The sequence below is a fragment of the Rhinoraja longicauda genome, chromosome 5 (assembly GCF_053455715.1).
Source record: "Rhinoraja longicauda isolate Sanriku21f chromosome 5, sRhiLon1.1, whole genome shotgun sequence".
Classification (NCBI taxonomy): Eukaryota; Metazoa; Chordata; class Chondrichthyes; order Rajiformes; family Arhynchobatidae; genus Rhinoraja; species Rhinoraja longicauda.
In genome coordinates this window covers 69,968,861-69,995,074 of record NC_135957.1, presented here as the reverse complement: position 1 = coordinate 69,995,074, position 26,214 = coordinate 69,968,861, and the positions used below count along the sequence as shown (strand labels likewise).

At 41.4% G+C, this 26,214-nt stretch overlaps 1 protein-coding gene across 6 annotated transcripts in view; it reads right to left on the bottom strand.

Annotated features, from left to right (window-relative positions):
• LOC144593733 (ensconsin-like) overlaps positions 1–26,214 on the bottom strand; it is a 95,808-nt gene that overhangs the window by 43,263 nt on the left and 26,331 nt on the right. For 3 of the 6 annotated variants that reach the window (XM_078399732.1, XM_078399730.1, XM_078399729.1), the window contains exons 2-8: positions 14,270–14,359; positions 10,030–10,104; positions 7,927–8,090; positions 7,415–7,532; positions 6,756–6,791; positions 5,354–5,464; positions 840–929 (exon numbers count right to left, since the gene is read on the bottom strand). In XM_078399732.1, coding sequence (XP_078255858.1) covers positions 840–929; positions 5,354–5,464; positions 6,756–6,791; positions 7,415–7,532; positions 7,927–8,090; positions 10,030–10,104; positions 14,270–14,359 — 684 coding nt within the window. The remainder of the gene's footprint in view (positions 1–839; positions 930–5,353; positions 5,465–6,755; positions 6,792–7,414; positions 7,533–7,926; positions 8,091–10,029; positions 10,105–14,269; positions 14,360–26,214) is intronic. The other 3 variants (XM_078399734.1, XM_078399731.1, XM_078399735.1) reach the window with 3 other exon arrangements.

Below are 26,214 nucleotides of genomic sequence, written 5' to 3'. Positions count from 1 at the left end.
CAAACTTCTACAACCATTAATCACAGATTTATCAATAATTTATATATATATAATTTTGGAAAAAATAATTCCAGATGAGAAAATTCGAAAACAAAAAACCTGACCTCTAAGCATTCTGTCTGAATTACATTTAATTTCCAATTTATAATACTATCATTTATGTCTAGCTTCATGTACATACCTTTTTTTAATACAAGTTTTACAATTTAAATAGAGCTAATGAGTCAGGCCAAAGTCATATTCCAGGATTTCAGCACAGTGCCTAACAATTTAAAACAAGGGGAAGGCATTTAGTTGGAGGCATAAATGTCCAAATAAATTGTTCTAGTATTTTGGTTTTCAGGTACATAAAAAAGGGAGTCAGATGGGGTGATGGGAGAGAATAGATGCTGAAGTGATACAAAAGTATTAAACTACCCAAATAGCTTTGGTCTTCCAATATTACTGTTTTTCAAATCTTACCTTAGGTTCTAATATTCAACAGATTTAATCTTTTTATTGAAATTGCACAGCTAATTGCTTCAGTAAAAAAAAAAACCACCAAACATATTAGGTTTCAGCAATTTTCAATTGGTCTTTCATAAATCCTAAATTGACTAACTGTAAAACCAGTTATAATTAGGTTTGTAGAAGCTTGGCATTCTGGCAGAAATACTAAAGCAACTTTAATATACAAGACTAAGGTGAAAAGCAACCAGTACCTATTTTAAAAAAGTTGATTGGTTTGCTATACGAATGTAAAAGGAAGTGCTTCCCAGATAATTTCACAACCGAACTCATGTTGCAATTAATGAGTAGTTTGGTGACAAATACAAAATTCATTCATGTCTTAGAAACACCTTGTTTAGATTCAGAGCAGAACTTTTCAGGCGTAGTTGAACGTGCCTTACAGGGCTGTTTATTAAAGGATGAAATCCTTTGCTTGATGGCTGGACAAAAATTAAATATGCTGTTAAGCAGTCTCTCCTAATCTCCTCAAATGTTCTACCCTCTCCATTAATGTCTCATACCTGAAAATCGATCTCCAGGTAACATCCAAGACAATCATAAAATACATATTTTCTAAATTGGCAAAGAAGAGATTACTATTCTGGAAAATGTTATGTGAGGCTTCAAGTACCCTTTTGCTCAAAGCCACAAATATTAACAAATTTGCAAAGACAAAATATTTAATGGTTACCATTAGCACAAAGCTATACATGTATACATAAAAATAAATTGCAGCATCTACAAAAGACCAGGTGATGGATGCCCTTAGGGGAGAGGAACGAGGGTGGGTTGGGAAAAAGGAATGAAAGCAATTAATAGGTCAAAATACAGTAAAATTGGTGGACCAATAATGGTGCACAGATGTTAACAAGCAATGGCGAACAATCAAACTTCAGACTTTCAGAAAAATATTGCATAACCCAAACTTCACTTTATAGTTCATTTAAATATTTTCTGTATTTAAAAATACAATATCCAATAATAAAAACGAAAGCATTAATTCAGTGTTATGAAGTTAAATAAATATTTGATTTATGATATTATAAATGAATGTGCAATTAGTTGTTAACGGATATAATATAGTTGGGTTACGGACCCATGGCTCCAGAGTGACCACGGCTGGGATCTCAAATGCAGGGATATTCAATATTCAGGAAGGATAGACAAAAAGGAAAGTGGGATGGCATTGGTGGTTAAAGAGGAGATTAATGCAATAGTAAGGAGAGCCATTAGTTTGCATGCTGTAGAATCAGTATGGGTAGAACTGCGAAATAGCCGAGGGCAGAAAACGCTTGTTGGAGTTGTATACAGACCACCAAACAGCAGTAGTGAGGTTGGGGATAGCATCAAACAGGAAATTAGGGATGCGTTCAGCAAAGGTACAGCAGTCATCATGGGTGACTTTAATCTACATATACATCGGGCTAACCAAATTGGTAACAACACTGAGGAGGATGATTTCCTGGAGTGTATACGGGATGGTTTTCTAAGCCAATATGTAGAGGAAACAACTAGAGGGCAAGCCATCCTAGACTGAGCATCATGTGATGAGGAAGGATTAGTTAGCAAACTTGTTGTGCAAAGCCCCTTGGGCAACAGTGACCATAATATGGTAGAATTATGCATCAAGATGGAAAGTGACACAGTTAATTAAGAGACAAGGGTCCTGAACTTAAAAAAAGGTAACTTTGATGGTATGAGACGGGAATTGGCTCGGATAGACTGGCAAATGATACTTAAAGGGTTAACGGTGGATATGCAATGGCAAAGATTTAAAGATCGCATGGATGAATTACAACAATTGTTCATCACTTAAATCCAAGGAAGAGACCATAAATTGGCCAGAGGAAGCAGCAAACCAGATGACTGGGAGAAATTTAGAATTCAACAGAGGAGGACAAAGGGGTTAATTAAGAGGGGGGGAATGAAAGAAAGCTTGCACGGAATATAAAAACTGACTGTAAAGAGGAAAAGATTAGTGAAGACAAATGTAGGTCCCTTACAGTCAGAAACAGGTGAATTTATAATGGGAAACAAGGAAATGGCAGACCAGTTAAATAAGTACTTTGGTTCTGTCTTCACTAAGGAAGACACAAACAATCTCCCAGAAATACAAAGGGACCAAAAATCTAGCGGTGGGGAGGAACTGAAGGAAATCCACATTAGTCAGGAAATGGTGTTAGGTAAGCTGTTGGGACTGATGCAGATAAATCCCCAGGGTCTGATGGTCTGCATCCCAGAGTACTCAAGGAAATGGCCCTGGAAATCATGGATGCATTGGCGTCTAGGAAAATAACCACAGATGCTGGTACAAATCGAAGGTATCACAAAATGCTGGAGTAACTCAGCAGGTCAGGCAGCATCTAGGAGAGAAGGAATGGGTGAATTAAATGGGTGAATTAACCACATTTATCCACATACTGCATCTGCCCACTCACCCAACCTATCCAAGTCACCCTGCAGTCTCATAGCATCCTCCTCACAACTTACACTGCCACCCAACCTTGTGTCATCCGCAAACTTAGAGATGTTACATTTAATTCCTTCATCTAAATTGTTCATAAATATTATAAATAACTGGGGTCCCAGCACCGAGCCTTGTGGCACCCCACTAGTCACTGCCTGTCATTCTGAAAAGGACCCTTTAATTCCTAGTCTTTGCTTCCTATCTGCCAACTAGTTCTCTATCCATGTCAATATCCTACCCCCAATACCATGTGCTCTAATTTTGCACACTAATTTCTTGTGTGGGACCTTGTCAAAGGCTTTTTGAAAGTCCAGATACACCACATCCACTGGGTCTCCCTTATCCATTCTACTTATTACATCCTCCAGAAATTTCGGGTCGAGACCCTTCTTCAGATGCATTGGTGATCATTTTCCTTTCTATAGACTTTAGACCAGTTCTTGTGGACTGGAGGGTAGCTAATGTAACCCCATTTTTTAAGGAAGGAGAGAGAGAGAAATCAGGGAATTATAGAACAGTTAGTCTGACATCGGTAATGGGGAAGATAGACAATAGACAATAAACAATAGGTGTAGGAGTAGGCCATTCTGCCCTTCGAGCCAGCACCGCCATTCACCGTGATCATGGCTGATCATGCACAATCAGTACCACGTTCCTGCCTTCTCCCCATATCCCCTGACTCCGCTATCATTAAGAGCTCTATCTAACTCTCTCTTGAAAGCATCCAGAGAATAAGCCTCCACTGTCTTCTGAGGCAGAGAATTCCACAGCTGCACAACTCTCTGAGTGAAAAAGTTCTTCCTCATCTCCGTTCTAAATGGCCTACCCCTTATTCTTAAACTGTGGCCCCTGGTTCGGGACTCCCCCAACATCGGGAACATGTTTCCTGCCTCTAGCGTGTCCAATCCCTTAATAACCTTGTATGTTTCAATATGCTCGAGTCGATTATTAAAGATGTAATAGCAGCGCATATGGAAAGCAGTGATAGGATCAGTCAAAGTCGGCAAGGATTTATGAAGGGGAAATCATGCTCTATAATTTCTGGAGGATGTAATAAGTAGAATGGATAAGGGAGACCCAGTGGATGTGGTGTATCTGGACTTTCAAAAAGCCTTTGACAAGGTCCCACACAAGAAATTAGTGTGCAAAATTAGAGCACATGGTATTGGGGGTAGGATATTGACATGGATAGAGAACTAGTTGGCAGATAGGAAGCAAAGACTAGGAATTAAAGGGTCCTTTTCAGAATGACAGGCAGTGACTAGTGGGGTGCCACAAGGCTCGGTGCTGGGACCCCAGTTATTTATAATATTTATGAACAATTTAGATGAAGGAATTAAATGTAACATCTCTAAGTTTGCGGATGACACAAGGTTGGGTGGCAGTGTAAGTTGTGAGGAGGATGCTATGAGACTGCAGGGTGACTTGGATAGGTTGGGTGAGTGGGCAGATGCAGTATGTGGATAAATGTGAGGTTATCCACCCTCGAGGCAAGAACAAGAAGGCAGATTGTTATCTGAATGCTGTCAGATTAGGAAAAGGGCTGGTACAACGAGACCTGGGTGTCCTTGTACATTAGTCACTGAAAGTAAGCATGCGTGTACAGCAGGCAGTGAAGAAGGCAAATGGTATGTTGGCCTTCATTGCGAAAGGATTTGAGTGTAGGAGCAAGGAGGTTCTTCTGTAGTTGTACAGGGCCCTGGTGAGACCACACGTGGAGTATTATGTGCAGTTTTGGTCTCCTAATTTGAGGAAGGACATGCTTGCTATTGTGGGAGTGCAGCTACTTTCACCAGGTTAATTCCCAGGATGGCATATGATCCATTCATATGATGAAAGAATGGAATCTTAGATTCACTGGAATTTCGAAGGATGAGAGGGAATCTTATAGAAACAACAAAAATTCTTAAGGGATTTTTATAGACTAGATGCAGGAAAAAATTCCCCAATGTTGGGGGAGTCCAAAACAAAGGGGGTCACAGTTTAAGAATAAGGGGTAGGCCATTTAGGACTGAGATGTGGAAAAACTTTTTCACCCAGCGAGTTGTGAATCTGTGGAATTCTCTGCCACAGAAGGCAATGGAGGCCAATTCAATTAATGTATTCAAGAGAGAGTTAGATATAGTTCTTAGGGCTAAGGGAATCAAGGGATATGGGGGGAAAAAGCAGAAACGGTGTACTGATTTTGGATGATCAGCCATGATCATATCAAATGGCTCGAAGGGACGAATGACTTACTACTGCACATATTTTCTATGTTTCTAAATATTTATCCGAATACGCCAATTACTCTCAATTTAAAAACCATGTGTTTTTGTGACAAAAGAGAACATCCCCAATGCTAAAAAGAAACTTTTTTTTCATTTAAATTTTGAAACTGAAATGATTAGGCTGTACCTTTGTCTGGAGAATTTAATAATGTTGCTGATGATGATGATAACCGCTTGTTGATGACTGAATCAGGATGTTTCGTAAGGTTCATTGTGGACATTGATCGCCGATCTGCATCTGAAACAAATGGAAATACTCATAGTTGATTGCGTGTGCATCGTGCTGAGGCCCAATTTGCTAACATTACAGTTATAAGACCAATGCAATATTTCTGGTCCAAGTTATTAGGAAAGTTATTAATCATGCTTCTATAGATAAAATTCCAAGATTAGGTAGATTTGAACAATTTGTAGAACACAGAAATGGTTCAGTTGAATTTTTCTATTAACAATGAGGAGGAATTTTGAAGAAATTCAGTCACGCAAAATTTCTTGGCAGATGATCAGCTGCCTATGTAAATTCTGGGTCAACAAAAGCGGTAAAGTTGTTTGACCTCTACAAGATGAGGATCCTGGTGAGACCATATCTTGTGTACTCTATTCAGTTCATATCAAAAGGAATGCGGCGTGGTGCTTGGGAGAAGCACAAATTAATTGCAGAGATTCATGGTTGGGAAGGGTTAAATAATAATAGCTAAAATAATCAAGTTAGACGATGGAGTGATGTGATTGAGATTGTAAACATGATTAAAAGATTTGTTGAAACTGATATGGACAAGGGTGGCTAAGCACAGAACCAGAGGGCAGAATCTCAAAATTAGAGCTCATCCATAATATTATTCAGCATTTTTTTTTACTAAAAGGTGTTAAGTATTGGGACAATTTCTGCCAAATAAAACCACCAAAGGTAGAACAACTGAAAATGTTCAAAATGACATTCAATAAAGTCTTGTTCCCAAATGTATTAAGAGATAATGGAACAATGATAAATAAATGGACCTAAGACACAGTTTAAGTGAATGACGCTGAGAACCAAGCTCAAGGATACAAGATATTAGTTATATTTGTTTTTAAAACAATAAAAGGGCAAGTTTCAGTTCCTTAAAATAGAATGTGATTTTTTTCCATCCAATTAAAATTTTAAGACTAGGGGTTTTTCTCTTTGGGGGAAGATAATATTCATGATTTCTTGGAACAGTCGTGACACTTCTTCCATTTAACTGAAATGCAATTTAAATTATATGCAGGATGAAACTTCTATTTCAGATTCTGCACACTGGTAAACACTGGCCAACATATATTAATATTAGAAGCAAGGAATTTGAGAATCTACATCAAAGCAGTTACTCTAAAAAGTAACACAAAGCATGCAAGACCAGATTATTTGGAAGGTAATTTTATCCTATCAAAGACAAATGAAAAGAAATATCATGTTTCTGTACCACCTTTAGGAGCACCACCCATATTTCTTGAGTGGCAATCAAGGCCTGCTAAATCAAGATAGGAGGATGAAGATTCAAAAAAATCACCTGGACATGGAACAGATGCAAAACCATGAAGAACTTCTAGTGCAGAAATTAAAAAATGATAGAATTAAGTAAATAAAAGAAAACGTCACAGAATAATCAAAAGGTTGAATATTTAAAATTTGGGAGTAAGGTATGGGATAATATATGCCAATTTAAATTATTGAAATCACAAGATGATAACAACCACAAGACAGAAATTTCCCTGAAAAAGAAACATTAATAGTGGAACCAACACATTTCCTGTATTCTACAACAATGCATTTTAGTTTTTACTGTCATCAGGATTTGTGGGAAACATTTATGTAAAAAAAGACACAAAGTGCTGGAGTAACTCAGCAGGTCAGGCAACATCAGTGAAGTGACAGTCTGAAGAGTCCCGACCCAAAACATCACCTATCCATGTTCTCCAGAGATGTTGCCTGACCCAGAGTTACTCCAGCGTTGTGTCTTTTTTTTGTACACAAGCATCTGCAGTGCCTTATTTCTACAGAAAATGTCAAACCATTTGAAAACCCAATGTTTGAGATGTTAATTCCGAGGAAATACTTGGCTGGAACATTTTCCTCAATCAAAGGAAAATGATTGTATTCAATTTATATCAGCAAACTGTTGACTATATTTTGTTCATACCATACATAGATCTGTAACATATAACATACCATCTCTGTTGATGGTAGCATTGCTTTGTAGGTTTGCACCCCACGACCACCTGTTGGACTTCTGTTTTATTCTTTGACTTCTTTCAATTGTGCGACGTACAACTGCTTCATGTCGTTCCTCCAAGAAGAAAGGTTTAATTTTAAATAGTTACCATATAAATTACTCCATAAAATATTGAAACACAATTATTTACATTCAATTATAAAGTTAATGGTTGATATGATAAACTAAATAAATAAACCATACTGCTTTTAAATGGAACTGGGGAAAATGGCAATTTCCCTCCTTTCCAGAATCGCGCATGCTCATAATTCCCATTTATTATATTAAAATGGATTCTTCCTTCATTGTTACCAAAGACTAGGATCCAAACAGTTACACTAATTTTTAAAAGGTGGATTTGGTCAAATCAAAATCATCAATAAACAACAGGCAATCAGTTTTAAAAACATCATAAATAGAAGGAAAGACTAGGAACAGAAGCAATTGTAATTGTTCATAATAAACATACTCTTTCTTCTTGAAGTCTTTGATTTCGTTTCTCGTCAACAGCAGTACGTCGTCTTTCTTCTTTTAGTCTCTGTTCTTCAATTTTCTTTTTGCGTTCATCAAGTTGTTTTTCATAATGTTGCCTTGCTTTTTCCTCTTTTTCAAGTAATAGCTGTTCTCTTGCAGCTATATTATAAAAATGGTGTACTAAATTTTTACAAAATTCTGAAACAGACCTGAATACTGAAAATCATATGAATAAAATTTATACGTTTGCATGAACCTTGCAAATGGGTTCATTTGTACAGTAATCAAACAAGTAGGCAACAGGACAGTGATAATTCATTAGGCTTAAAATTTCAAAAAAGGATGAACCACCTGAGATAGCCTTCAATCTTCAAACGATTTGCTTCCCGAAAATATATGGTTTATTTACTTATATTTTATATTGTCTCTCGTATAGCAAATATTTTTCAGAATGCTAATTGATTTTAAGTAGAAATGTGATTCATTTTGTAGTATTCTTGCCCAGGGACCAGAAGGTTGTACTCTACAGGCTTCAGAACAAAATTTAAGCTGACATTTGAATGGAGGATTAAGGATGTGCCACAATATTGGAGCTGCTATCGAAGGAACCAAATGCCGGGACTTAACTAAATATGCCCATTGAAGTTCATGTTTCCAAAGCTGACAATGGCCACCCTACTACCTGCGCCTCTGGCTGCCGTGTACTCACCATGGAGCCCAATGAGCAGTACATTGGAGACTACCCATATTTTTTTAGCTGGTATTCTTCCTGGCAATTTTATGTTGGAAGATATTTCACAGCCAGTCCACGGAGGCTAATTAATCTAACACAATGTTATTCCCCTGAGAATTATTGAAATTTACATTGGAACTATGAATGGAAAAATATTTTTTAAACGACTTGGGATTGCTGTCGTCTCTCACGATGCAAAGACCCAAAAGTTCCATTGCAAAGAAAAGCAGCAATTATTCCAGGGACCCAGGCCATCATTTCTTTCAAACCTTAAAATGGGTACCACATTGCTATTTGAGGGAGCCTGCGGTGTAAATGAACTGCCACCTTTCTTAACATTCCAATAGCGACTAATAGCAATTCAATAGACAATAGGTGCAGGAGGAGGCCATTCGGCCCTTCGAGCCAGCACCGCCATTCAATGTGATCATGGCTGATCATTCTCAATCAGTACCCCGTTCCTGCCTTCTCCCCGTACCCCCTGACTCCGCTATCCTTAAGAGCTCTATCTCGCAGAGAATTCCACAGATTCACAACTCTCTAACTGAAAAAGTTTTTCCTCATCTCCGATCTAAATGGCCTACCCTTTATTCTTAAACTGTGGCCCCTGGTTCTGGACTCCCCCAACATTGGGAACATGTTTCCTGCCTCTAACGTGTCCAACCCCTTAATAATCTTATACGTTTCGATAAGATCCCCTCTCATCCTTCTAAATTCCAGTGTATACAAGCCTAGTCGCTCCAGTCTTTCAACATATGACAGTCCCGCCATTCCGGGACTGATAAATTCAGTGTCTGATAAATTTCCCCTTTGTGCCTTTAACAAAGTGAGCTGTGATATCGAGGTGCTGAAAGATTCCGTGAAATCTTAATAACTAAACGACCAACTTCGCTGGCATTGAAAAGTAACTTATTTCATGTGTGGTCTTATTCTTTCAGCTCTTAATTTCTGTCCCCCCCCCCCCCAAGATTTTTTTCAATTCAATCTCTCCTTTCCTCTGTATTGGATTTGACACCGAATTCATTATGACAATTTTTCTTTCTAATTTCAATATGATTTGGTTAGTAAACACAGCTGCTTGCCCTATTCATACATACCAAATATGTTCCGTAGAGGGCACCACAGTGTTTATATCACAAAATCTGCACAAAAACTTACTGTGTAATAAAACTCATGGAAATTAACTGGCCAAGGTCAGGATTAAAGAACTGTAAGTCCTGTTTGTCTGGCTTTAGAGGAAAATCTGGCTCAGTATTGCTAACCAGGTTTAAGTAAACATTTTTACAAATACTATTTACATACCAATAATTCTCTTCTGGGGAAAAAAAAAATCTTTGTTTGGAAGAACTTTGTGTATGTTCTTACCTAGCTGCTTTTGTCTTTCCTCCCTGCGTTCCTTGGCAAGCCTTTGCTTGTCATCAACACGAAGAACGGGATGATCTATAAAACAAGCAAGATTTTTAAATTCCAGAAGAATTACTTTGGTAAGCTTACCCTCTTTGTTTAAGTTTTTTAAAATAAATTTAAACTATGGCAAGTCACAACACCTTGGATCTTACTGAGTTTTGCCAGCAGGTCCATATTGCTTCCCAGCTATACTCAGCCAGCCTCAGAGACCAATGCCAAAGCAGGAAACTGCCCAGATTTGAGCACTTGCATGGGCTATTCGTTCTTGGATCCTGTGCCAGGATCTGCAAGCTGATTCACGTGAATATAAATTGTAAGACTGCACAGAGGGCAATGAATGAGGCTAGTTACATTTTGTAATTGTTTGTGTTTTGTGCATTCCTCACTTTTTAAAGATTTTAAAAAAAAGTTTGAATAGTTCAATTGCTAAGTGGGGCATCGAGAAATACTGGCAAGTTGACCACTTTAATAGCTGGCAAAATGGGAGTGACTGGGTCGACTGGGCTTGTATTCGCTGGAATTTAGAAGGATGAGAGGGGATATTATAGAAACCTCTCAAATACTGGACAGGGTAGACGCAGGAAAAATGATCCCGATGTTGGGGGAGTCCAGAACCAGGGGTCACAGTTTAAGAATAAGGGTTAGGCCATTTAGGACTGAGATGAGGAAAAACTTTTTCACCCAGAGTTGTGAATCTGTGGAATTCTCTGCCACAGAAGGCAGTGGAGGCCAATTCAATGGACATTTTCAAGAGAGTTAGATATAGTTCTTAGGGCTAAGGGAATCAAGGGATATGGGAAAAAAGCCAGAACGGGGTACTGACTTTGGATGATCAGCCATGATCCTATTGAATGGTGGTGCTGGCTCGAAGGGCCGGATGTCCTACTCCTGCACCTATTTTCTATGTTTCTATGACGATTCACAGTGTCAATAGCAACCAGTTGAATTTTTTGGGTGATGTTTGTTCTGAAGTCAACTCAACAGGGTTAAGGTTCTGGCATTACTCAGGTCCGTGACTACTAGTGAGATTTGCGTTCCTAATACTGAGAAGATTAATTGGCTGGGTAAATGTAAAAATTGTCCCTAGTGGGTGTAGGATAGTGTTAATGGACGGGGATCGCTGGGCGGCACGGACTTGGTGGGCCGAAAAGGCCCGTTTCCGGCTGTATATATATGATATATGATATAAGATAAGCTTGGGATAAAATGGGTAGAGGCAGGCAACAGGTGCCAATCAACAAAATTCAGGATAATAATCACTCCTCTAATTAGAACCTCTTATACATTGGGAGCGGCACAGTGGCGCTGCTAGTAAGAGCTGCTGCCTCACAGGGTTTAATCCTGACCCCCGATGCTAGCCTTGCAGAGTTTGCACGTTCTCCCTGTGACCGCGTTGGTTTCCTCCGCTTGCTATGGTTTCCTCCCACATCCCAAAGATGTGCGAGCTTGTAGGATAATATGCCTCTAAATTGCTCCTAGTGTATAAGGAGTGGATGAGAAAGTGGGATAACATAGAACTAGCGTGAACGGGTGATCGATGGTCGGCGTGGACTCAGTGGGCTGACGGGCTTGTTTCCCATGCTGTATCTTGCAATCAATTTTAGTTGACAAAATAGACCAAACAGCCTGACAAAATCAGCATTCTTGTCTGTTCATTTGTCTTTTTCCAACAACTGCCGTTTGGAAATAATTTACAGATTCCGTTTACAGCTGGTTATGTCGGTCCTAATGATTATTTGTGCAACTATTTGTATTCATTCTCTTCCTTAAAGCCTTCCCTTCGTCTTGATGACAAGTGAAATTTCACTGCACCTTAATTGGTACATGTGACAATAAACTGATCTTGAAACCTTGAAAATATATTTGTCATGATTAACTCTTAACTTTATAAATTCAAATGTCATTCCTCAATACGAATACGATAAACTTTATTCATCCCCAGAGGGAAATTGGTCTGCCGATAGTCACAACACACAAGATACACAAAAACCTGAAATTAAAAGTGAAAACAAAAAGAAAACGACAAGCGACTGTTGGCTGGCTGCCGTGTGCACAGCGCCTTCACCGGAACAAATTAATAAACAAACGAATACAGACTTATCCCCTTGTTCTCCCACCATTCCTCACGGCAGTCCCCCCACGCTGGGTCCCCATTGTTCCTCACAGCAGTTCCTCCATGCCGGGTCTATTCAGCATCCATCATAAAGGTTTCCATGATAAGCCTCATTTCTAGTATTAATCCATAAATGTTACCTTTAATTCTATTCAATCTAACAGCAACATTGTTTTATCCATATCCTCTTGATGCTGCATAATCTCTTACATTGTTAATTCCTCAGTTATATGGGTGTTCAGCACTGGGCCGCAATAAAATTGGATCTCTTAAATTATCCAAGTCTACTTCTTTCCCGCGATAAAATTGTGACCCTCTTTAGAAGTAACCAATCAGCTCTGCTGTTACATTACATATATTTCAAGCATTTGCCAACCCTATTGTCCATACAGTTTAAAAAAATGCTCAATTGTTTTTCCAAATTCAGCAATTTTCATTAGCTATCTGGTTCACTGATGCCCTTTACAGTAAGAAATCTGCTGGTTTTCAGCCACTCTGGTCCAAGTACATAGCGGTAAAATTGCTAGCTAGAGCATTCAAGTGAAAAAAAAAAATCAATCAGGTACGGACGATAAGCATCAACTTAGCTAACAAAATCCACATCTCCCATAAAGTAACAAACTAATTTACAAAACAACTTAATATTAACAAAAACAGGAAATGCTAAAAACATGTAGAAGGCCAGACAGGACCCACAGAAAGAAAAACCGAATTAGCATCAACTGAATTTGTTTGAAGGCGGAGATTGACAGATTCTTGATTACTGTGGATATCAGGGTTACGGGGAAAAGGCAGGAGAATGTGATTGAGAGGGAAAGATAGATCAGCCATGATTGAATGGCGGAGTAGACACCAATTTTTCCACCACCTTACTAACCATGATCCTGGGCATAAACTCTAACACCTCTCATTCACATTGAAGGTACATTTTTAAAGCTACAGACATTTTAAAGTTTAAAAATTCACTTTCTAACCCATTTCCTGAAAGTCCTCAGCGTATGACGTCACAATCGGCCACGTTCGACTTAATTTACTCCTCACTCGCCAAAACAAGATGGCCGCCGCCAGCGCCGCCACTTGCCTTGCCTCAGTCGTTCCCTCGCTCCCTCTCCCCTCTCACCTCGCCCGGCCCCAGGGGAGACTCGCACGTCGGCAGTCAGCATTGAACACACGGGCAGTGGTAAGTGCCTTTCGCCGCCAACGGCTCCATGGAGGGGAGTGGGCGTGGCAGCCAAGTGGATGGAGGGGAGTTGGGGGGGAGGAGAGTGCGGGTGGGGGGAGGGTATCGGGGAGAGTGGGGGTGGAAAGAGAGAATGGGGTGGGGGGAAGGGGGACAGTGGGGGGGCAGGAGAGAGTGGGGGGTCAGGGGTCAGGGGAGGGGGAAGAGGGGGGGAATGGGAGTGGAGGCAGGGCTGGGGGACTGGGGGTGGGGGCAGGGGAGGGGCGTTGGGGTGGGCTAGGGGGGATGGAGTGGGTCAATGGGGATGTACGAGGGGATTGAGTGCGGGGGGGTGGGGGAATTGAGGGTGCTACATCAATACAGGAGAGACTTTGGGTCCAGGGCTCCCTCTCAGTCACATCCTCTCCCCTTCCCTGCCCCCCCCTTTCCGAGGAATGGACCGAACGGGTCCACTTGGTCTAGTAACATGAATTTATGAACTATGATTGGAAATCCTTCATCAGAACTAGGGAAGGGGTGGAGGGGTAGACCTCATGGCCCTCGACAACAACACATTGCACTGGCTAAATTACATAATTTCTGCTGCCTCAAACGCAAGAAGTAGAAGAAGATCAGAACTAGGGAAGAGGATTAAATGTGTGTTTTTAGATACAGAGTAGACAGGAGGGAGGGCAAGACAAAGAAAATAGATTAAAAACAACTTAATGGAGCAGCTAGAGTGATGTACATCTTTATTATTTGTTATCAATGCTGTCTGGTTAGAGATACAAAAACAATTTTTAATATCTATTTTTAATTTCCATCTTTGATAGAAAGTAGCTTATGAAATCTGAAAAATAACACTTGTAAATCAACTTGACATTTAAGATTTAAAATCAGTGTTTTTGCAAAGAAAGGTCACACACCTTGTTTAGGTCCAGAGTTCACACTTTGCCCAGAAGTAGAAGTCAGGTGACTGCTTTTTTTGTCCTCCCCTTTCACTTGTGCCTCCAAAGCTAGAGTGTGAAACAAAGAAACAAAATTAAACAAGAGCAAAAAGATGTTAACATTGCTTGTTGAGAGAAGTTCAGCCCAATAAATCAGCATTTGCCAGAAAGGCAGGACAGTCTGTGTAATGCAATAAATTAAGGGATGAAGGATATATAGCAAGTGATTGTTAGGCGGACATTTGCTTCCTAGCAACCACTTGAATGTGGTACACAATCTTCCCTAGGGAATGTTCGATACTTACCAGAGGACCATGATATAAAAGATTTTACATATGAAAATGGCCACAGGTTCATAGCCCAATGCCCCCACACATTAATAATTCTATTTGCACCCAGGATATGAAGTGCAAACTTTCGCACAGGTTAACCTTAATATTTTTAGACATTGAAGATTTCTGGTTTAATCTTGTCCAATCATTGGGAAGATGAAATCAGCACACGCCCAAAGCTGCTAGGTCAGATAGAACTGGAATCAGGCACCAATACAGGCATTATATCAACATTTAAAAAAACATCCCACCACTGCAAACATATAGCTTTTCAAAAATCCTATCCATGTTCTACTTTGATATCGTAGAGCAGGAAAGGTAAGTCACACATGCAACACCGGACCAGTATAAAATGCCTACATATGTGCACATCACTTATTCTCACTATAGCAGAAATTCCAGCACTTACTGTCTAGCCTATTCATTAATGCCCAGTTGAGGTTTCATGAGGTCCACTCAACTCCACACCAAAATTCTGAATTCTAGAGGTGATGCAAAAGAGGCTGTTCTTAACATCGAGGCAACATTTGACCAAGTATAACATCACATGGAAAAACTGATCTAATAGGCAAAAATGAAGAAAACGTTGTCGATGGATTCATGAGAAGATAATTGTGATTGATGGAGGTCAATCATCCCAGCCCCAGAATGTCATTGTAAGAGTTCCTCAAAGCAGTATCCCATCATCCAACCATCATCTAGTTCTTCTATTAACTCGCTTCAATCAGGTCAAATTGAGGTAAAAGGAGGGTGGGGGTGCAGAATGTTTGCTTCATATTCCATCGCCCGGTGGGGGCTTCAAAATTCGGGAGCCTCGATCGCCTCGTGGCACCACGGGAGAAGAATGAGGGGGAGATAAGACTTTTCTTTGCCTTCCATCACAGTGAGGGTGTGCCTGGAGCAATCACTGTGATGGCTGTTTGTGTTAAAAATTGTAATTGTGTGTCTTGTGTTCTTTATTGTCTACTGCCGGACCCTGACGTGAGAGGACGCTGGCGCTATTTGTTCGCCGCTTCTCCGTCAGGATAGTTTGTCTGTTTGTTTTTATGTCTTGACTGTTTTTGTAAAGCGTCTTTGAGCATTTGGAAAAGCGCTATAAAAAATAAATGTTTATTATTATTATTATATTCAATTTCATTTAAGTCTTCAGCTAATTAAGTAATGGGCCAAAGGCTTATCCCTACACTGTACTATTCTAATGCTGTACCGTTTTATGTTCCAAGGCCTACCCCGGACAAAACCCAGACATTGTTCAAATGTCGGCTGTTTAGAGGCAAGTAACATTCATATCACAAAATGCTTTGCAATACCCATCTCCAACAAGAGAGAGGCCATCACCAAGCTTAATATTTAATGGCTTTACTATCATGGCGTTTCCCTACCACCAACATCCTGAGGGTCATCGTTCACCAGAAACTCAAACCGGGCCAGCCACGTAAATAGCAGATACCCACATAATGGTGAAGTAACTCAGCAGATCAGGCAGCATCTCTGGAGAAAAGGAAGAGGTTACGCTTTGGGTTGAAACCCTCCTTCAGACTATTCCTTTTCTCCAGAGATGATACCTGACCTGCTGAGTTAGTCCAACATTTTGTGCCCCTCTTCAGTGTAAACCAACATCTGCAATTCTGTCCTAGACGTAGCAGGTCAGAGGCTGGATATCCCGCAGAAAGTGAATCATCTCTCTTGAAACACCAAGGCCTTATCACCACCTACGAAGTACAAGTCAAGACCATGATGAAATTATCTCTACTTGGAAGAGTGTGGCTCCAAAACACACAAGAACATCAACTGTCCAGGATAAAGGGCCAGCTCGATTGGCCCTGCATACACCACCCATTCATTCTCTCCGTTAGGTATCACATACAGGATGCACTGCAATTATTTGCTCAGGCCAATCCATCTTTTATCCTCTGGTTTCAGATATCTTCCATCCTAAATCCTATTTTGACTTGCTCTACATACAGGACCTTTTATCTTCTCTACTCTGATTTCTGAAATAAGCTTCTCTGATCTTGGAAGGGAAAAGATTTTCAAATATGCCATCCCTTTTTTCAGTGCATTATTTTCACTTTGGGTTGGGCTGACGTAAATAAAAACATAACATTTGCAAGTTAATTTATCCAATTATTTTCAGGAGTTCAGAAAGTATTTATTCCCCACTTCCAGTACAAAATCTGTAAATTCTTCAGGTCAACTTGGTACAAATCCAAGTTTTGTTTTAATTTGATAATGGTTTTTCTCCTCTATCAACCTTTCAGACAGTGATTCTTGAACTCTCAACAGATTTTTATTTACTTCTCTGGAACCAGTGGATGGTGTCTCAAATGGGTCATTTATTCAGAACTGCAATGAGAAGAATTTTTTTCAGCCAGAGATGAATGCATCTTTGGAATTCTCCATTAGCATATTCAAGAATCGAGGGATATGGTTAATGGAGGAAAGTGGAGGTGAGGTCAAAGATCAGCCATATTCTGAATGAATGGCAAAGCAGACAAAAATGACCGATCAGCTTACTCGAAGGGCTGTGTCTATTTCTCCAAGTTCGCAACAAATAAAAAAGTAGAACTACAAACAGAATACCCTTCCGTCATCGGCCTTTCAACCAGATGGATTCAGCAGCAGTTTATCACCATGACCTTGCCCTCAGATATTCTTCAATCCTAACCAGCCCTCCTACATTCTTCTTGCAACTTTAGGTTTAGAGGGATATAAACCAAACACAGACTAACGCAGATGGGGCATCTTAGTACGTTTCAGTGCTGTATGACTAACTAGCAGCACTCGGGTCAAATTGCATAGGGGAACAAAAAGCTAATTGCCAAAAAGCCACAGAGGAACAACTTGCAATTAAATTACAACAGGAGCACCAAGGCAAGGTAGCTAGGGCCACGACTGCATGGAGTGTTTAAAATGAAGGTTGGCTTAAAAGGTCAGAATCAGAGCAGAGGAATCCAACATCTAAAAAGCTGGTAGATATAGACAGGGCAGAGCAGTCACAAGATACAAACACATTTTGAAAAGAAAAAAAATTGGCTGCAAAACAGTGTCAGACAGGTAATTAAAATGATAACATAAAGTCAAGGCATTTCAAAGTGAAAATGCAATGATTAAACCTGTCACTGTTGTAGTTAAGCACAGGACCAACAGCTAAGAATTTTGGGCTACATATTCAATGACAAGTTCAGATTCCAACCTGGCAGCTAGGGAATTAAACAGGGTTATCTCAGTAATAATAGCCATACAACTACTAGATGATCCATTTGATTCATCAATTTCCAACAAGGAAGAAAATCTGTCTTCCTTAGCCAGTCGGGATTCAGAATTCAAACTCACCATTTTGATACATTCTTGAATTTCTCCTCAGTTCAGGTGAAATTAATGATGGACAATAAATGGTTCCAACACCACGGCAACCACTTCCTGTGAACAAATAAATCGACGGTCTCCTCCCAAATATCGAAATTAAACCTGAACATATCCGACAGATTTGTTTATATAAAATATTTAGAAAGGATTTACTCCTATTTTGAGCATTTATCCTGCTTTTCTCTTATACCAATGAACAATAAGCCAGTGATTTTTTTGAACAATTAAATTCATTTTATTGTAAAATATCTGCATCAGATTCCAGCATTTATTAAAATAATTTGTTGCACAGGGATCTGCTGACGTGTCACAATGTTTACTGAAGCCCAGTGTTTTCTGCTTAGTTCCACGCCTATGAAGACCGAAATAACTTGTCAGGCGATGTACTGTTGCATATTTTAACTGCATGCAAATAGATTACTGGTTTAGCTAGAAATGCAGTTCACATGACTGTGTGCTCGCAAAGACAACAGTTAGGTATATCCTGGACATTCACTAAACCTTCCCCGCATGTTCGTGCAGACTAGTTAACCATTTTAGAAGCACAATGCTGAAAAGTACAAAGACAAAAATTGACAATTCCTTTCAAGTATCCAACTTTTATTTTTGTTTTAATGGTTCAAGTACAAGGTGCAGTTATGTAATGCACATTTCTGCTGTAGGAATAAAGAAACCAATACATGGATAGTAACAAGGCCATTCAGCCTGCTGTGTGCATGCTAGCCGTATGCAACAGCAACACTAACATTGTGTCTTCTCCTCCACAGCCTTGCAAGCTGTTTCCATTGTCATACTCATTTAGCTCTCTTATGAATGACACAGATGCATCAGCCCCCACACTACAACTGGCAGCAAATTCCACATCCTAACTACTGATTGTACAAGTCTTTTCTTTTTTCACTTTTGGTCATTTACATCTACCTTCTATGCTTTGTTCGTGATCCTTCTCCCTTCTGGGAACAATTTCATTCCACCTACTAGGACTATTCCATTCATAATTGCAAATACCTCTATCAAATTCCCTCACAATATCCTTTTATACCCTGCCCTCCAGGACAACACCTACATTTTCCACATACTATTCATGTTCTGATGATCCCACACCATTTCTGTAAATCTAAGAACCACATCTTTCCAAATAATAATTAAAATGTGGCTGAATCAATATTCATAGAATTATTTTAAAATCCCACCTTCCATCACTAAACCCATAACCCCAGAAGAACACTGCCTCTCCCACTCATTCAAACTAATGTTTCACAAAGGATAAAGATCTTTTCTCGCCTCCTCTTAAATTCTACCAATTTCTTCAAATTCACGTCCCTCATTTTTTTACTCCTCTGCTTTACTCTAACTGATGCATTCAAAATTGAGTGGTCTAGATAAACTTTCCCACCCTGTTGCAAAGCAAAAGCTTATCAAAAACCCGAAACGTCCAACAATCCTTTCCCTCGCACAGATGCTGTACACCTTGTCGAGTTACTCCAGCAGATTGTTTGTTGCTCCAGATTTGGACCTTTGGTATCTGTGGTGCCTTTAGCCAATCCAGTGTTCAGTCCAGACATCCTCAAATTTTCTCTGTGCTTTCTCCAGCATTATCACATCTTTCGTGTTATGTGGTGACCTGAAACTGCATGCAGTCTTCTAGCTGTGGTCGAACTAACGATGTGTGTACAGGAAAGAACTGTAGATGCTGGTTTACACCGAAGATAGACACAAAATGCTAGAGTACCTCAGTGGGACAGGCAGCATCTCTGGATAGAAAGAATGGGTGGCGTTTCAGGTCGAGACCCTTCTTCAGAATGGAGAAAGTCTGAAGAAGCGTCTCGACCCAAAACGTCACCCATACTTTCTATCCAGAGATGCTACCTGTTCTCCAGTATTTTGTGTCTATTAATGACGTGTGCAGTTCGAGCATAATCCCTCTGCTCATAAATTTTATGATTTACCTAAAAAAAGGAAAGCATCCCCTATGGCTTTTGGCAGCATCCTCCTAGCTTTAAGCGTAAGTGGACATGGACAAGTAGTACTCATAGCCTTGTTGCTCTTCTCTGGATTGAATCCCATTTGCCAGTTTTCTATCCACTGACCACATCTTCTTGTATTTTAAAGTTTTCCTTCTCACTGTCAATAACAGGGCCACTTTTGAATCATCTGCAAACACTTATCATATCCCCTACATTCAAATCTAAATTATTCATGTTGCAAAAAGCCAAGGACCGAGTACAGAGCCCTGTGGGAACACACTGTAACGGCCTTCGCCACAAAAAAACATGCATTAACCATTACCCTTGCTTTTGAGTTTGTCAGCTTTGAATTGCTACATTCCTTGGGATTCCATGCGATTTTATATTTTCTAATATAGACCATCTTGCAGGTGTGAACCTTGTTTAAAAACCACACATCCATGCTGAAAAAGCCGAATGCGCTGCTTTCTTCCTCATTACATCTGAAATAATTTTAATTACATCAGTCCAATATGAACTTCCCCGAACAAATTTACACTGGCTGCTCATGATTAATTTACATCTTTCTAAATAAAAGTTTTCACAATCATTTTCAATCATTTGCCCACCATGTAAAACTGGCTTCCAATTACAGAATTTATACTTTAGACTTTACTTTTGCGATACAGCACTGAAACAGGCCCTTTGGCCCACCGAGTCTGTGCTGACTGGCGATCAGCAGTCAGCTGACTAAGCGTCTCGACCCATCACTAACACGATTCTACACATTAGGGGCAATTTACAATTTGTTTTAAGCCAATTAACCTACGTCTTTGGAGTGTGGGAGGAAATCGGAGCACCCGGAGTAAACCCACATGGTCACAGGGAGAACGTACAAACTCCATATAAACAGCACCCCTAGTCAGGACCAAACCCAATCCAGACTACGGGTGCTGGCACTGTAAGGCAGTAACTCGGCCACTGTGTCACTGTGTTATCTAGCAATGTGCAAATGTATCAATCCTTCAATTTTCTATCAACAATCCCGCAGCCTTGAAGGACCGGCAAACAATTAAAACCTTGCCAGTTTCTTCAATTCCAGCACGCCATTTTTGACTGCACTGTCCTCCGCCCCCTGGTGGAGGGGTAGACCTCATGGCCCTCGACAACAGCACATTGCACTGGCTACAGCGCCTGGAGGGCGTTAAATAATTTCTGCTGCCTCAAACGCGCAAGAAGAGGAATTCCATTTTAAAAGCCAGAGATATTTCACATATAGATGCCAATTGATTTGCTTTCAAAGATCCATTTAAGCAGCCTTTCCTACTGTGTTCATTGCATCAAAAATTCATGTATTCCTCAAGTACAAAGTTGGCATCAGTAACAATTAGGGATGGACAACAATGCCAGCATTTCTGGAGAAAAGGAATAGGTGACGTTTCGGGTCAAGACCCTTCAGCAGTCTGAAGAAGGGTCTCGAACCAAAATGTCACCTATTCCTTTTCTCCAGAGATGCTGTCTAACCCATTGAGTTACTCCAGCTTTTTGTGTCTATCTTCGGTTTAATCCAGCATCTGCAGTTCCTTCCTACACAACAATGCCAGAAATAACTGAATTGCATAAATAGTTTTTTTAAATTAATTTAATCCAATCAGCATATTTTTGATTCCTTTCTCTTTCATGTAGACATTCAACTTTTCTGCTAGCATTAACTACTTCAAGGAGCAGGAAATTTAGCATTTTAACCATGCTGGATAAGGCAGTCTTCAATTATTTAATGATAGAATTATGTGCAAGCTGTTACATTTTTGGGACGCCAAACTAGGGCAGGGCCTTCATAGTGAACAATGGGGCCTTTGGAGGTGTTGTACTTCCATAAGGATTAAGAAGTACATAGTTCACCAAAAGAAGCATCACAGGTAGATCAGATGATGAAGGTGGCTTTTGGCACATTGCCCTCATCACTTAGGGATTGCTTGAAGTATTGTGTTCTTTTCTTCTACAGGTTCGATCAGTCACCTACCCCTCCCCCGGTCCAGCCACCCCTGCTGCAGCCCCCCTTGTCTGCACGTCCAGTACATTGCCCCACCTCCCCTCCCACAGCACTTGGGTCACAGTCACCACCCACTACTTCTGCTTCTCCTGACCTGACCCAACCCCATCACCCCCACCTCCTCCCCCCACATCATTCCCCACCACACCCCCTCCTCCTCCTCTCACACCCTTGAGCACCCAGCCCCTGTGCTCCAATCTGTCTTTCTCCACAGACCAGGTGAGAAATGAGCTCAGGAAGATCAATGCGAGGAAGGCGGCTGGTCCAGACGGCATCAGCTCGAGGCTCCTCAAGTCCTGTGCAGACCCGCTGTGCGGAATAGTGGAGCATGTCTTCAATCTGAGCCTGAAACTGGGGAGAGTTCCACAGCTGTGGAAAACATCCTGTGTGGTACCGGTACCAAAGACGCCGCACCCAAAGGAATTCAACAGCTACAGGCCGGTGGCACTGACATCACAACTGATGAAGACACTGGAGCGTCTGGTCCTCGCCCATTTCCGCCCCCTGGTGGAACCATCAATGGATCCGCTGCAGTTCGACTACCAGACTCGCATCGGGGTGGAGGACGCCATCATCTACCTACAACACCTGGAGAAGCCGGATAGCACTGTGAGAATCATGTTCTTTGATTTCGCCAGTGCATTCAACACCATCCAACCGGGGCTTCTGGGGGGCAAACTGGAGTGCACAGGAGTGGATCACCACCTCACATCCTGGATTCTTGACTATCTCACCAACCTACCACAGTATGTGAGGACAAAGGACCTGGCCTCGGACAGGGTGGTCTGCAGCACTGGGGTTCCGCAGGGAACAGTGCTAGCTCTATTCTTGTTCACCCTCTACATTGCAGACTTCAGGCACAACTCTGCAGACTCCTATCTACAGAAGTTCTCTGACGACTCTGCCATTGTCGGCCTCATCACGGGCGACGAGGACAGGGTGTACAGAGAACTGATCAAGGAGTTTGTGGACTGGTGCCAGCGGAACTGTCTCCGGATCAATGCGGGGAAAACCAGGGAGATGGTGGTAGATTTCCGCAGGCGCAGCCAGGTCCCCCCGACACCGGTGAACATCCAAGGAATGGACATCGAGAGGGTGGATTCTTATAAGTACATAAACTGGACTGGACTGAAACACCGATGCGCTATACAGAAAGGGCCAGAGCAGACTTTAACTGCTAAGGGGACAGGTCCTTTGGAGTGCAGGGGGCACTCCTAAGGACCTTCTACAACATGGTGGTTGCATCGGTCATTTTCTATGGAGTGGTCTGCTGGAGCAGCAGCATCTCAGTGGCGGAAGAGACTCGACAAGTTGGTCAGGAAGGCCAGCTCTGTCCTGAGTTGCCCCCTTGACTTAGTGCAGGTGGTGGGAGAGAGGAGGATGATGGCAAAGCTAACAGTGCTGCTGGACAACGACTCCCACCCCATGCAGGACACTGTCACTGCACTGAGTAGCTCCTTCAGTGACAGACTTCTTCACCCCAAGTGCGTGAAGGAGAGATATAGGAGGTCCTTCCTTACCGCTGCTGTGAGACTGCACAACCAGCACTGCTCCCAGCAGACGAGTCAACAATAACAGCTAAGAACACACAGGAAACTGATGACAATTTATGTATCTTTGATTTATTTATAATGAATGATCTCTTGCTATCCACTTTGCTGCTGTAACACTGTAAATTTCCTCAGTGTGGGACAAATAAAGGAATACATTATCATTATTTGTTCAGTTTTAGTCACCCTGCTATAGGAAAGATGCCATAGAAACATAGAAAATAGGTGCAGGAGTAGGCCATTCGGCCCTTCGAGCCTGCACCGCCATTCAATATGATCATGGCTGATCATCCAGCTCAGTAGCCTGCACCTGCCTTCTCTCCATACCCCCTGATCCCTTTAGCAAAAAGGGGTCCATCTAACTCCCTCTTAAATATAGCCAATGAACTGGCCTCAACTACCTTCTGTGGCAGAGAATTCCACAGACTCACCACTCTCTGTGTGAAGAAATGTTTTCTCATCTCGGTCCTAAAAGACTTCCCCCTTATCCTTAAGCTGTGACCCCTGGTTCTGGACTCCCCCAACATCGGGAACAATCTTCCCGCATCTAGCCTCTCCAACCCCTTAAGAATTTTATATGTTTCTATAAGATCCCCCCTCAGTCTTCTAAATTCCAGCGAGTACAAGCCCAGTCTATCCAGTCTTTCCTCATATGTAAGTCCCGCCATCCCAGGGATCAATCTGGTGAACCTTCTCTGTACTCCCTCTAAGGCAAGATCTACTCCCATTAGGCTGGAAAGGACGCAGAATTTTTTTAATGAAGATGTTGCCAAGACTCAAGGGCCTGAGTTAAAGGGAGAGGTTGTGTAGGCTAGGACCTTACACCCTTGGAGTGAAGGAGGGTGAGGGGTGATCTTATAGAGGTGTTTAATATCATGAGGGGAATAAAAAGGGTGAATGCACAGTCATTTCCCAGGGTTGGGGAATTAAGAATCAGGCACAGGTCGAGGTGAGGGGGAAGAGATTTGATAAGAACCCGAGGGACAACTATTTCCTCACAGAGGGAGTTAGATATTACGAACAAAGTCCCAGAGGAAGTCATTGATGCAGGTATAATAATAAGTTAAAAAACAAGGACGTGGATAGGAAAGTTCTGAGAGATATGGGCCAAATGCAGGCAACTGAAACTAGCTTAGATGGAGCATTGTGGTCAGCATGGACTTTTTGGGCCAAAGTGCTTGTTTCTGTGCTGTATGATTCTAGTGATAGTCATGAACCCAAAATACAAATTCCTGAAATCTCTCGGTGAAGGTATTTTCGAAATTTTAATTGCAATTGATTGAAAGGAAGGAAACAGCAATTGGGAAATATGTCAAAATGTGAGCAATTCAATTGGTCAATTGATCTGGTCATTGATAGAAATTGCTCGGTTATATCATTATTGTGCAATCAATGACTACAAAAATTGATTCAATTTCACTTCCTTTTTGAGACAGTTATAATTTATAGAATATAAAACTACATCTCCTGCGCTGTCACTCCATATTAAATTCTTGGATAGACTTCACCGTGGGGAAGTGGGGGCTGAGGAGGCGTAATAATCCACAAACAATTCAACAGACTGCACATTGCAAAATTCGCCCCACAGCATTTTGTTTGTCAGAAGTCCTTTGAATCCCAGAATTGCCCTTTCTCTTCCCGTGCCTCTCCATGAAAATAAGTCTTGCTCTATATAAAAACATGAGTCTGACATTTCATGATTTCCCCAAACATTTTACTACCAACGTACTTATGCAGTGTAAATCATTATATTGTTGAAAATATCGCTTCCTTCCATACATAGCTGTATGTACATTCATGACAGCTGGACGTTGCATATGACATTAATGGGGCGGTGAGATTTGGCAGCACCAGGGGAATGAATGACCAATGGGAAAAGAAGGTGAATGATTCAAGATGAAAGAGGATAGCTCTCAGCATCTAGTCGCTGAAAGATTTCAGATCAACAGCCTGCTTAATAAAAATGTCTATTACTCAACCATCTCAAAGTACTAACATTTTCATCTAGGCATACATTTTAGTCACTTTTTGGATACACTATTCCAAATCTTGCATTAATTTATAAAAATTCACCAGCAATGAATTTTCATCCTTACACTCGCACATTTTTTTTTGCAATTGCCAATGACATAATTCATCTTTCCAGTGTTCAAAATAGGATGCAAATTTAAATGCTACTAGACTGAGGTTGGGTCCAAATCTCCCCTGCGGGCCTCTCCTGGGGCAACCCTCCCCCCAACAGATGAAGCCTGTTGCCGGGCGAGGAGTGGCCCCCTTCATTGGCCCCAAACCTGTCCTGCACTGGTCCAACACCCTCTCCTCCCCCACTCCCCCTCCATCCCCCCACTCAATCCCCCCTCCTCTGCCACTCACCCACTCGATCCCTCTTCAACCCCCCTCGTCCCCTCACCCCCCCCCCCCATCCCCTCACCCCCCCCCACACTCACGCACTCGATCCCCCCTCCTCAACCCCCCCTCCCCTCACAGGGGGGGGTGAGGGATAAGGGGGGTTGAGGGAGGATGGAGTGGGTTAGTTAGCGGTAGCTCGGCAGCCCATAGCCCCTCCCCCCCCCCCATTGGCCGCCACTCGGGCAGAGTCCCATTGTAACGTCATACGTTGAACACGGCCAGCGTCAGTTTAATACGGTAACTTTTAAACTTTAAAATCACTCTA